Source organism: Capra hircus, chromosome 22 (assembly GCF_001704415.2).
Source record: "Capra hircus breed San Clemente chromosome 22, ASM170441v1, whole genome shotgun sequence".
NCBI lineage: Eukaryota > Metazoa > Chordata > Mammalia > Artiodactyla > Bovidae > Capra > Capra hircus.
Window position 1 is genome coordinate 17609537 of NC_030829.1, and position 13495 is coordinate 17623031.

The following is a 13495-nucleotide window of genomic DNA, read 5'->3' on the forward strand; positions in this document are numbered from 1 at the left end:
ATTTTCCGAGGACTTAGTTCTAGATAACACACTTGGGGAAAGCATCCCTAAAGAATGAAAGATTTCTGGTTTTCTGATTTTTTTTTTTCCTGCTGAGGCTAGGTGGGCAGGAGGTGGACCGTGCCTCTTCTATTGCCTTTTATTTGGTCCACATGTGAACAAATTGCACCGTATGCCCTCATCACATCCCTTGGGGCTGAGGGTGTACATGCCAGGAGGCGATGCCAGGGGCTCAGCATCTGAGCCAAAAGGGAGGTTTGAACCCAGGCCCTGCTTTCAGTGGTGCCCAGGGAGTGTCACCTGCCCCTTCCAGCCCAGGGGCCGTTTCCTTCTGTGAGTAACCCCTGGCTGGCCCAGGGGCAACAGAAGTCAATGGGGAATAATCTCCCCAGGAGCGCAGTGGGAGCAGACACCCAGCGAACAAGAATCCCAAGAGAAACCAAACTCTGGTTCTTGCATTTGGCTGAGAGACGGGTTAGCCAGCTTGACCCTTCTGCTTCTCAGGGCAGTGAAATATATTTTTGGAGCTGATCAGGGCATGTGCCCACATAGTGGACAGATGGAAAACAGCGTTCTCCAGATACAACCGAAACCCTTTATTGGAGCCACCCTCCTAATGCCAGCAGTCACTGGTGGTTTCCTGGGGCAGGGGTAGGGTGTCCCGGGTGGGAACTGTGGGCCGGTTTATGCTGTTACAGTACAAGTGAATGCAAGGATTTGCAGTAGCTGCCTCTTAGCAAATGATCTTCCTGGCGCCCAGTCACAGGGGCATCGTGGTACGGCAGGGGGCAGAGGGAAGCCCGCTGTGCTTCCGTGGTGGACTGTCTTTTCTTTCTGGTTTTCCTACTCTGTGTCCTCCCATCTTGGGGGGCAGCAGTGGTCCCCGAGGAGAAAGAGCCACCAGCAGCCCCACGAGCAGCAGGCTCCCCTGCCCCGCCGCCCCATCGCCCACCCGGCCTCACACTTCCTTCCGCAGCATCACCTTGATGTTGCTGCAGACCTGGCCCAGGGCGGCGAAGAGTGGGTTGCAGAAGGTGCGGATGCAGAGTGAGTAGATGTGGCTGATGCACTGGATCTCGATCAGGTAGCTCTTGATGCAGGGCACCACCGCCCAGATGTGGCAGAAGGAGATGCAGGCGAACAGGAAGCCCCAGAGCAGGGCCAGTGGGACGCCCAGCAGTGTGGACAGCAGGCGGTAGCACCAGTACTTGGAGACAGTGAAGGTGGTGTAGCTCACCTTCCACACGCCGTCAAAGCTGTAGGTGCCCACGGGCTCCGCGATCACGTCTTCAAAATCCACCTGCAGGGGCAGGACGGGGAATCCTCAAGTCACAGCATCACCGGTTTCTTAAGGGTCAGAACCCCCTGAGTGGCCTGTTAAAGCTAGTGCCTGGGCCACGCCCACGGGACTTCAGACCCCTGTGAGTCCAGGTGGGGCCTGAGACTCTGCATTTCTGACCAGCTCTCAGGTGATGGCTGGTGTTGCCCTAGAGTTGTGAGGCATAAGAGCTGGTCCAGTCCTCTGATTTATGGGGGGAGAAGAGGCTCTGAGGAGTTGACTGATTTAATCTGTAAGTTACAGGCTGGCCAGGAGACTCTGAAATTCTATTATTTTATGATCCTAGGGAATTGGAATGGCAGTAATCCTGAAAAGATTTACTGGGTGCCTGCTGATAGGATGGCAAACAGGTGAAGGTTCCTGCCCTCCTGGACTTTACAGCCACAGAGAGAACAAGGCCAGTCCTCCGGTAAGGGAAGGACAGGGGCCATGTGAACCCATAGGGTGACGTTTAACTCAGCCTGGGGGTAAAGCTTCCTGGAGGAGGCCTTATCTAGCTAAGCTGATTCCTGGTGGTAGCCAGGTGGTGGGTGGAGATGTGGGCTGGAAAAGTGTTTGGGGCACCAACTGCTGGGACCTAGTGGGATAGGTAGTGTGCTCTCTCAGGGAATTACAGGCCTTCTGGAAGGCCGAGCACAGGCCCACAATGGCAAAAGGGAGGCCAGAGAGGCCAGATGGGGCAGGCATTGTGCAGAGAGCAGCCTCTGAGTGAGGGCTTTTGCACAGGGAGTGGCTTGGCTGGATTGCAGCTTTTTTTCAGTTGACGTATAATTGACACATTACGTTAGTTTTAGGTGTTCAACATAGTGATTTGATTTTTATATTTCAGGAAATGATCACCACACTGAGTGTAGTTAACATCTCTGTGTACCTGTGATCAAAACTTGTATGACTTACTCTCAGCAGGTTTTACATGTACAATACAATATTATTCACCATGCATTGTAGTTGCCATGCTGTACTATACAGCCTTAGGATGCATTCATCTTATAACTGGAAGTTGGTACCTTTTGACTCCCTTCACCCATTTCACCTCCTCCCTCCTGCCTCTGGAAACCACTAGTCTGCTCTCTGCATCTCTGGTCTGAGTTTTGAGTGGCTCATCCTGACTGACATGACCGGGGTGGTTGTTGGGGTGGGAGTGAGGATGCCTCAGGGAGAGGCCAGCTGGGTCCAGCCTTGTCCAGGGTGATGGAGGAGGCTAGAGGAGGTGCACTGGTCTGAGCTGTTTCAGGATCTGGCTGGTGGTGAGGTGAGGACTGTGTTGTCCTGGCTGGTGGAGGCGTCTGGTATCTGAGTGCTGCACCTCGGGAGTGCAGCACTGTTCTCTCTGCCCTGGTCCTGAGCAGCCTCAGACTTTCCTTTCATGCTGCCTACTTGGGCCTTTCTTTTTCTTTTTTAAAATCTTTTTGGCTGTACCGCATGGCATTTGGGCTCTTACTTCCCTGATCAGGAATCAAACCTGCGCCCCCTGCATTGGAGGTGTGGAGTCTTAACCACTGGCTCACAAGGGAAGTCTCCTCCCTGTCCCTCCCTTGCAGCTGGAAAGAAGGTGGATACTCAAGAAAATCCTGCTCACACATCCCACTGAAATGGTGACTGAGGCCCCATTTGTTAAGTGGAAAAAAATAAAGATTGCTTTCAGCCAAGTCACTTCACTAACCTTTTGTGAGTCCCTACTATGTCTTAAGCATCATCATGCTGCTTTCTCATATGTGATGTCATTTAGTAGCACTGAGTGTTAGCTGTCTTGCCTATAAAATGAGAGGCAGTGTATTCCTGGGCTGCTTTAACAGCAGTTGGTTGAATAAATGCACAAATGAATCAGACTCACTGGAGGGTGGGGAGTTGGGCCAGTGAGCTCAAACCCCAGTCTCCCATGCAGACCCTTTTCCCACTTTTGAGGGGGAAGGAGATCCTCTCTATGAATAAAGTTTTTATTAAAACTACTTTTCCTTATAACATAGCCACCTTGCAGAAAATTAAGGGAGTAGGAAAAACAAGACACATGCATCTCCAGTTTGCTTTTCTCTACTAGTAATACTAAAATTATTATTGCTTTGATGCTTTTCTTTCCAGTGTAAATGTTCTGAGGGGTAGGGAGTGGACATGACCATATTGTATGTCCATTGTTGAGTCCTGTTTTTCTCACGTGGCTGGATTCTGAGCTCCTGGGCCAGGCCTCAGGTCCCTGGGTCCCCCTAGGGAGAGCCGAGTATGCAGCCCGACACTTGGGGTGATTTGTTGATGGGGAGCGAAATTCACAGGAAGCGATTTCAGGCTGCAGGTGATGTGCACAAGTTGGCCTGGGGAGTCAGAGGGCCTTCTAGGACCCACTTGTGAATCTTAGCCTCCAGTCTTCTCTTCCTGGGGCTTAGTGGAGATCACTGAACCTCTCACGCGGCCAGCCCTCCGGATGGACGGGAACGGCTGGAAGGAAGACTGAGAATACGGTCCTCATCTCCTCCAAAAGAGAACACTGATTCCTGGAGGGCTTCTAGGAGCTGGTAGCTAGTGGGAGATGTGGGGTTGGACATGCAGGAGTCTCCAGTCTCTAGATCTAGTGCTGGGTCTTTGGACAAGAAGGCCCAAGTTGGTTGGGGAATGTCCCATGTATTTGGAGAGTGAATGGAATTAACTGGTATCTTTCCACATCCGGTTTATATGGGCAGAAATCCAGAGTTGCTGTTTCTTAGGGGAGTCGAGATCCAAGAAGCTGAGGAGTATAGGCCCCAGGGGACCATTCCAGCTTTGCCCTGGGTACACACACTAAAATTGTGGAGTTTCAGCCAAATCCTCAAGGCCTGGATCCTGCCAGCTGAGGGATTCTGACCTCCACAGCCAGCCCCTTCCGTATCGTGGTCATGCCCACCTGTGCCTGATGCCTCCTAGCGCCTGGGCTGGGCTCTGGATCCTGCTGCAGTCCTAGGAATGAGCATCCGAGGGAGGCCTTTGGGTGGACGTGGTCTCCCTGCCTTCCTCCTCTGTCCTGTTCAGTGCCTGGGCCTCTCCTTCCCTTCCTGTGACTATTCCTTGGGATCGTGGACTCTGACTCACAGATGACCCCGCCCTGCCTCCTCCCCTTCAAGCTGAGCGACAGGTGCATCTAGGCATCTAGATGCACCCTGAGGCAGATACTGGCTGTCAGGGAGGGAGACTGTTCCCTCTGAGATCTGGTCCTAGTTGGCCAGAGAGACCTGCCCCAGGGCAGGGCCCCTGGCCCCTTCTTTGCAGCCACCCACTCTACTCCAAGCAGTCAGCAATTCCCCTGCCCCTCGGTAGCCCAGCCTGCTTTGTTCATGTATTTCAGCATATTCCTGCATTCAGCAATGATTGATTATCTATGTCTGGCCTCTGAGGGTGGAAGGGGCCCTGACCAACTCATACTGTTGAGGTTTGCATCCAGCTGTGTCTCTTACTGGCTCTGTGACCTTCAACAAGCATCTCAGCTTTCCTATGCCTCATTTTCCTAGATGGATCTCATTAGGTTTATCAGACCATTGCATAAGTTAAGACATGTAAATACTCAGCATATTGCCTGGTATAGGATCCTCATCACTAACTAACTGTTAGCTGCTAGTGGCTTTTAGAGTGCTTTTTTCAACAGGAGCTAGGTTCCCAAAGGTGGATTTGCACAGTTGCTGATCTGATGAGTGACTTTGGCAATAACTTAACCTCTTTGAGCTTCATTTTCTGATCTGTAAAATGGGTTTGCTGTTTTTTACAGCCTTGTTATGAAGAACAGACATAATTTCTTTTCTATCCATCTGTCTCCTACCATTTGTTCATCTACCCATTCATCTATTCTTATCTATTCTCCGTTCATCCTGCCATCCATGGGTCCATCAGTCCACCCATATGCATCCATCCATTCATATCCATCTACCTGTCATCTATCTGTCCTCTCATCCGTCTGTCCATCCTCATCCACCCATTCATATCTATCCATCCATTCAGCCAAACAAATACTTATTCAATACCTACTTTGTGCTAGACACAAAATGGTTCTGACCCTGGCTGGGGCTGTGTGAAGAGCTCAGAGTAGAATCAGGATGCCTAGATGCACCTGTCGCTCAGCTTGAAGGGGAGGAGGCAGGGCGGGGTCATCTGTGAGTTGGGGTACACAATCCTAAGGAAGAGTCACAGGATTGTGCTAGGCACATCCTCTTGGGCAATGCTTAGTATAGTACATGGCGCACGGTAGGTACCCAGTGACATAATCATTTGTTCAGCTGCTCTAAAGTTCCTGTGAAAATTTATCTCAGAAAATTTCCTGGTACCCCAGATCATAAGTGCAATGATTCTCCAGCCTACCTGGTCATAAATGAGAGTGTGCACATGTCCATAAGGTGGATGGATTCCTCTTTTCCCTCCTTCTCTGCTTATGGTAATAATCCTACCACCAAGAAGTTCTCTATGATGTCTTTTAATGATCATCCTTGTTTTTTGTTGTTGTTGTTGTTGTTTTTTTTTTTTTTTTTTTGCAGAAGGCAGAAGCTGTTGTTACTGAAATTTGAGTTCTTTTTAGTAATCGCCTTCTGGCACTGTGCCCAGGGCACCCTCTCTGTTGTCTGTGAACCTGAAATCATACTCCCAGAGAGACAGGCCATCCTGGGAGGAGGCAGCCGTTCCCTTTACCAGAGCTGAGACCGCTCTGATCACCATACTACTTTGGGGAGATATTTATAAAGCCCAGCTCAGGCAGCTCTAGGCAGACGTGCCAGTGTATCAGAAGCACACAGTGACTTCATTTCTTAATTCGTTTCCGGAAGTGGAGGGGAGATGGCTTTTTCTGGAAGGGTGAGGTGGGGGCTAAGTCCATGGGCAGAGCTGGAGGGCTGGGTGTGCAGCTGGAGGAGGGGCTGGGACGGAGAGAAAGTGGCGGCTCGTTTAGCTGGTGTCCCCTTCTCTGGAGTATTTATTTTTGGAGCAGCAAGAGAGCTAGTTGATTCATTGGACTTGGGCAGCGGGGCTCCTGCCATCTCCAGGAGGGCAGGGAAGGTGCAGGGGAGCTGGGCTGGGCGCTGCCCAGGGATGCGAGGGAGGCCAGCAGCCATCCCCCAGCACACCCCCCCCAATTCAAAAATGCCTCCTCTCATTCCTGTGTGACTCAGTCTTTGTGCATGCAGGGCCCTGCAGGATTCAGACAGGTTCTCCGTGGGTGGGGGAAACGGCTCTAGGCAGGGGGATGACCACTGGGTCGGGTCTCTACTTGGCCACTGAGTTACTGTGTGATTTGGGGTCTGGGGCTTTCCCTCTCTGGGCCCACCTTTTTTGTTTGATGCTTTGTTTGTGGGTTTTGACACTACCAAGAGGATTGGGCCAACATCCTTAGCGACACGGAATTAGTTTTGAAGTCAAGATCCGAAGGAGTGCCTATGCTTCGTGGGATCTTAGTCTTGTCACCTACTATCTAGCTGCTCAAAGGGTGGTCCACAATCAGTGTGCTCCTCCCAACAAGGTAAGTCCACAAGTTGAGAGCAGGCATTTTAGAAATAGTTATTTCAGCTAGTAATTGTGTGTCTGTTAATTCTAATAATAATTGGATTTTATATCGTTAATACCTCTTTTTCACTGCATCTCTCTAGTAGTTAATTTTGATTGACTTTTGCAAACTATTGGTGGACAACAGATTGGAATAATAACAATAAGGCCGGCCCTTCACCCAGATAGCCTGAGCAGCACTGACCTCTAAAGCAGGAAGCTAAGACGCGGTGATAGCTACAGAGTAGCTGGAAAATGGCAAAGCTTTGCTTCCTGTGTTATAATTGATAATAACAGCAGTAGAATTCTGTACCATCTGGGATGACCATAGTAGGGCCGAAATATGGCCCTTGTAGGTGTCAGTTTGGGCCATTTGTCTTATATCTAGTATTCCACCTGGCCTATAAGGGACAAGCAGGGGTGGAACACACATCAAACCTCGGACCTCAATTTCTCCTGCCATCTCCCTGACTAGGGTCATTGCAGGACCTGGTTCCTTAGCCAGAGGTGAGGCAAGGATGAAGCACAGGCCGGTTCTGGGAGTAGGAGGAGGGGGCCAAGTGCTAGTGGGAGTTTGGGGTCCAGATCATCCTACAGAGGGGCCTGGGGCACCTGGCCTGAAGCTAAGGACACAGACGAAGGAGCTATGAAGAGACTCAGATAACAGAGGGCATCAGGGAGGAGAGAAGGGTCCCATCAGAGGAGTCATCAGATCTTCGTGAGCCCTGCCCTTGCCCATCTCTTGCCATCCTCTCCCTGGCCCCCTTAGTTTCTGCCTTTGTGAAGGTTGGTGTGGTGGACTGCAGGGTAGTAGGAATTGCCTTGGGTTGACTTCTAGGCTTGGCTGTGCACCAACTTCTCGAGGGATGTTAGCTAGTCCCCAGAGATGACCCCCAACTAGTGATGCCCGTCAGGGCTTCTGTCTGGGCGCAGTCTCAGGCTGGGCTCACCTTGTGACCTGCTCCACCAGCAGGATGTGGCAGAGGAGAAGCTGCCACTGAGCCCTGCAGAGCTGCCCAGTCAAGTGCAGTCAATGCACAGAACTGAGGCTCGGAGGGCTGTTGCTTTAAGCTGTCGAGTTTTAGGACGGTTTGTCACACTACTGATACTGTGCATCTTTAAGGAAAACTGGTGACGACTCTGGACTCTAGGTGTGTCTTCTGTTAGACAAAGAGGACTCGCCAGCTCTTGAAAGTACAAAACAGTGACTAGTGGCAGGGCCTGGAAATCTGCATTTTAACAAGTGCCCCCAAGAAAGTGGACCACATTTTTAAAAATTCTAGTTCATAACACAGGAGTCCCCATAACATGAAGTTACAAATACCTCAGTGTGAGTTAGTCCAGTGTAGCGCTTCTTAGAGGTACTTGCCAGGGGGCAAGATGAAAAGTTTTCAAATGAAGGAGTTGCCAGTGTGGAGTGCCTGGCAGATTATGGACTTTCCTAATTCAGCATCATCCTGCCCCTTCTGCCTTCTCTCCCGTAAATGCAGGCATTTCTAATCCTGCTGTTCTCCTGCGGACAGTGTTGCAAAGAGGTTTCACCTGTGTGCCAGCTTGGCCAAGCCTATGGTCCATGGCTTCCTGGAAACGTGCTGTGATCCATTAGTGATGTCTGCCGTGGATATAGGTTGGGGAGTGGCAGTGCCCAGTCCTCACCTTTGCTGATGCTGCCCAACTTCCTGCTCCATGTTGTGGCCTTTGCTTGTTTCAGTCCCTCTTCTTGGAAAGCCTGATGCCCCCTTTCCACGTTTTCCATTTTCCTCATTATTTATGCAGCTTGGATACCACCTCTCCATGAAGCTGGCTCTTGATTTTCCAAGTGCCTTCCTCTCGCAACCTCCTGTGACCCTTCAACTGATGACTGAATTATGGTGTTTACCACCTCCTCCTGAACATTCTCGTTAATGTAGCCTCGTCTTCTCTGTTGGGTTGGATTCTTCTCAAGAGGAAGCACCAGCTCAGTCACATCTTCATGCAATAGGGTGTCCAGGTGGGTCCACAGTGAAAGCAGATTTTAGAGAACTGGGGGGAAGAGGGAGCTGTTGGGTTCTCTAGGTACTTCTTAGCTTGAGCTCAGCGGCAGAAGGTGGTGTTTGTGTGTTTTACTGGAGGAGGAAGGCATGTGTGGCAGATATGGGTTGGAGGTAGGTGGGAACTGGTATGATGGGCTGGGATCAGGTCTGTTTGAAGGGTTTTCAGAGAGCGGCTGAAAACAGAAACCAAATGACCTGCCTGACGCAGGGGTGAGATATCCTGCTGAGTTCTCAATGAGACGGTCCTGAGACCCCTCTCAGATAACAGGCAGACTGTGGGGGTGGAGCTGGGGTCCTGCAGCAATGCATGGGGGAGGGGCTGGAGGCTTTGCAGTTTGGGTCTGAAGGGAACAATGTCCTAGCTGGCCAGCTGGAGCACTGGGGACCACTGGCCCTCATTTCCTGCCCCAGAGCCTGGCACAGGGCTCACAGACAGTGGGTCTGACTTGCTCATCACCATCTCAGCAACAGCCCAGTGCCTGGCACAGAGCAAGCAGTGGTTGGTGGCATTGATGTTCTGTGAATGGTGGTGGTGGTGGGGGGGCGCCAAAGGCAATGGGGCGGCCTCCCCTCTGCCCAGGCCCACCCCAGAGCACAGAGACTACAGTCAAGTCTGTTGGGCTGTGCAGGGCTCTCCCTTCGCCCTTGGCACTCATTTCCATCTTGGGTTCAAGGGCAACACCAGGCCTTGTTCAGTGCAGTTCAGTGAAGTTTTGACTCTGGAAATCCGAAGGGAGTACCTCCTTCTGAGGGTCAAATCCATGGACCCAGTGAGTACATCTCCTGCTCTCCACTGTTGGCTTTACTATGTGAACTCAGCAGCACCAGTAAGGGAATGGGTCTCTCTTCTTTCCACTCGGGGCTTCAGACAGTAAATAATTTGCCTGTAATGCAGGAGACCCAGGTTCGATCCCTGGGTCTGGAAGTTACCCTGGAGAAGGAAATGGCAACCCACTCCAGTATTCTTGCCTGGAGAATTCCATGGGCAGATGAGCCTGTTGGGCTATATAGTCCATAGGGTCGCAAAGAGCTGGACTCGACTGAGCAACTTTCACTTTTTTCCACTTGGCCTCTGTCTACACTAGGGACTGAGGCCCAGAGAGGGAAAGGGATTTGCCCAGGGTCACATAGCAAGTTAGTGTCAGGATGGGGCCAGGCACTCCGTAGCCCATTTTATTCTGGCGTCTTACTTGCCCTCCTTGCCCACAGGCAGCTCCAGCCTTCTTCTTGGCCTCGCCTTGTTTCTCTTTCTCTCCAAGTCTGTTCCCCTCACCCCTGTCCTTTGCCCGGTTGATGAAAGTTCGTCCAGGTGACCCGAAAGCCAGTCTGTCCAGGTAGACCCCTCTCTTCTAGCCACATTCTTCCCCGTTTCTTCGTTTCCTTTATTGTTTCACAGCCCATTGCACCAACCTGAAGTCTCCTTGTATCTTTCTGTGGTATTTAAGCTGATTCTGGTTTATAATCCCTATTCTAAATTTCAAAACATTTTCATCTCTGACTCATTAAAAAGGAAAGAAAAAGTCAAATAAATTCCAAGACCAGCTTATCCTCAGTATACTTCCCCTGTGGCTCAGCTGGTAAAGAATCCACCTGCAATGTGGGAGACGTGGGTTCGATCCCTGGGTTGGGAAGATCCCCTGGAGAAGGGAAAGGCTACCCTCTCCAGTATTCTGGCCTCGAGAGTTCCATGGGCTGTATAGTCCATGGGGTCATAGAGAGTCGGACACGACCGAGCAACTTTCATTTCACTCCCAATAGGAATGTTTGTGGGCCTTTTGCTTCACCTTGGAGGGATGGTTTTCTGTGGCTCAGTGCCTCCAGTGAGGATAGCTTCTAGTCCCCAAGAGGCAACATAAGCAACTGCACCAGTGTAGCCACTCTCATCCCCCCCCTTGAATTACAGTCTGGGCTGGGAGCCGGCTCGCTCCTAGCTCACTGGGACCCTTGAGCCTCTCTCCACTTGTCACCTGCTGCAGGAATCCTTCAGAAACTGCCTTCTCCCTTGGGATCCTCTTCTCCATCCCAGCAGCTGGCAAGGGACCACCAGAGCAGAACCCGGGCATCCGTGCTGGCCCTGGCTTAGTTCTTTGGCCCTCCAGGCTCCTATCAGCTCACATTTGCACACCCTTGTTTTGCGCCAGGGACTCTGTTAGACACTTTCAAATCCCTTATCTCATGTAATCCTCATGGTCTATTTCTATTGCACATTGCTGCTCTGAGATCCATTTGCCCTGTAGGGATGGGGGTGGGTAAATTATGAACATTTTACAGAGGGTCTGGTGTCATTGTTTTTAGACAGAACAGTCTGGATTTGAAACCAGATCTGTTAGTGTCAAGTCTGGGACCATTCCCTCTAGATCACACTGCCCAAACCATGACAAGTACTACTTAATGTTTTTATAGTGCTTTTCAGTTTGGAAAACTCATTCCCTAATTGTGCTGAACTTTCCAAGCTGTGTCATGATTATACTATCTCCACCATAAATGATGCTTATAAATACAATAATCGCATAATATAAACTGTTACAGAGAAATGTCCTGAGTGAATGGGGTCACAGAGGAAGGAGCTCCTGATTTCCTGGGGCAGTTGGGGAAGGCTTCCTGGAGGAGGTGATGTTTAAATCAGGTCTCAATGGCTGAGTGGGGCCTACACCATGTGGAGAAGAGGAAGCAGGCACTCCTGGCAAAGATACAGGAGTATGTTCTGGTTCCTGTGACTGGCTCCTGACATGGGGGCTGGAGGTAGAAGAGGAAGGTGGGGGCCAGATTATTCTGGGGTTCAGAAGCCATGGGAAAAAGTTAGACTCAGCCAGCGTGGGAGGTATCCCGCTGAAGATGACAATGCAGGGCGGTGCTTAGAACAAGCCCTTAACCGTGCTGTCTAACCCAGTAGCATTGAGCTATGTTGAGCATTTGACCTATGGTGAGTGCAACTGAACAGTTCTACATCATGTTTAATTTTACTTACAATGTAAAAATCGATAGTCAATCCTGTGACTGGGAAACTTGTAAGAATGTTTGGAACAGTTTGGGCTTGTGAATCAATTTTCAGCTCTACAATTTTTGAAATCTAGACACGTAGAGTTCAATGAAAAATATTGTGAAAATTAACTTCACCTGTTTGTTTTTCCTTTTTAAACTCATGACTGCTAGAAAATTTAAAGTGACATAGAGTAATTGTATAATGGGTCACATGACATTTCTTCTGGATGAGGCTGGTCTGTGTTTCTGATGTATTCAGAGGACCCTGGAGGCCCCTTCACGTGCCCTTTTAAAGGCCTTTCCAGTGACTCTGATGCTTGTGGTTGGGCACCCTGCTCCCAGGAATTCTGCTATAGTAAGATGCCTGTGGCTATCAGGTGGAGGTTGGACTGAGGTGTGGGCCTGGAGGCAGCCAGGCTGCTGGTGGTATGTGGGCAAGGAAAGAGGCCTGACTTAGGCACAGCCGTGGGGGAGACTCCCTGAAGGGAGGGTAACCCTCATCTGAGATCCCTTTTCAAGGGCCCTGGTGCCCTCTGAGGGCCTCTGCCCTGGCCACTGGACACTGGCGTCAGGCTGGGAGCAGGCATGAGTGCTGGCCACAGCCCCCAGCCTGCGGCAGTGGGTGTTCGGTGGTGCCCTGGGGAAGCTGGGCCCCCTGTGAGGGGCCAGGAGCCCTGCTGGAATCTGCCTTCTGGGGATTAATCCCAGGCCCAATGTGGAGACCGCAGAATGCCCCTGGCACAGAAAGGGCCCAGCTTGGCCACCTTGTCTGCTCCCGGCAAAGGGCCAGGAACAGATGGGAAGAGCACAGAGTTGTAAGGAGCTTCCTTTGCCTCTCCTGCCCCAGTGGATGGTCCTGTATGTGTGACTGATTCTTCGCTCTTGTTTACACTAAAGGTTCTCTGAGGGTACAAGCTGGTTTCGGAACGGGCATTTGGAGAAGCCAGGGAGGAACAGGGAAGCCGATGGTGCTGGAGCAGAGCCCACTCCTGTCTAGCACCCAAACCCACACCCTCGGGCAGGCGGCACCAAGGCAGGCCCGCAAGCCTACCTTCACTATGTCCTCGTTGATGTTCTTAGGGTCCCGGTTCACCAGATCGATCTCCTTGAAGTGAATGTCCTTGACGATCTGGGCCTCCAGGTCTGTGCGCTCCTCGGCCATCATCGTGGAGCCGGGGGACCTGCAGGATGAGATGGGAGCCGTGTGGCCGGCGGTGCTGAAAAGACCTGGGGCACAGACACCAGTGTCCCCAGACTTGTGCCCCTACTGGCTAAATAGGCCCCACCCAGCATGCCGGCTGACAGCTGTCCTGCATAACTTCAGCCTGCCGCTGGCTGAAGCCTCCAGTGGCAAGCCTCCAAGCTAAAATTAAGACTGGAGCCCTGCTGGAAGACCCAGCACTCCTTAAAGGGGGCTGCGTGGGAGCTGGGCCTCACGAGTGACTCAGGGGCCTGGCATCCCCTGATGCCACTGCAGTCGGCGGCTGCTGTGCAGCCCTGGTACTTGTATTTTTGCCCCCAGCTTGGCTTCTTGCTGGCTGCGTGAGCTTGGGCACAACTTGCCCCTCTGGGCACCACATCCCCACTTGTAAAATGAGTCCATAGTAGTACCAATCGGGGCTCTGCTTAGCCTTGTGGAGACGAGATAAGCTTGTGG

The 13495-nt window shown here is 51.3% G+C and overlaps 1 protein-coding gene across 1 annotated transcript; it reads right to left on the reverse strand.

The window, feature by feature from the left end:
• CAV3 (caveolin 3) lies at positions 578–13112 on the reverse strand. Its single transcript, XM_005695646.3, has 2 exons — positions 12890–13112; positions 578–1300 (listed from the first exon to the last, which is right to left on the reverse strand). The coding sequence occupies exons 1-2, from the start codon at positions 13001–13003 to the stop codon at positions 959–961; spliced, it is 456 nt and encodes a 151-aa protein (XP_005695703.2). The 5' UTR covers positions 13004–13112; the 3' UTR covers positions 578–958.

Bases quoted from the DNA above. Each gene is read 5' to 3' on its own strand.
- CAV3 (XM_005695646.3), bottom strand. From the start codon at position 13,003: ATGATGGCCGAGGAGCGCACAGACCTGGAGGCCCAGATCGTCAAGGAC. The intron at 1,301-12,889 runs GTAGGCTTGCGG...CTGCCCCTGCAG, and splicing joins TCAACGAGGACATAGTGAAG to GTGGATTTTGAAGACGTGAT.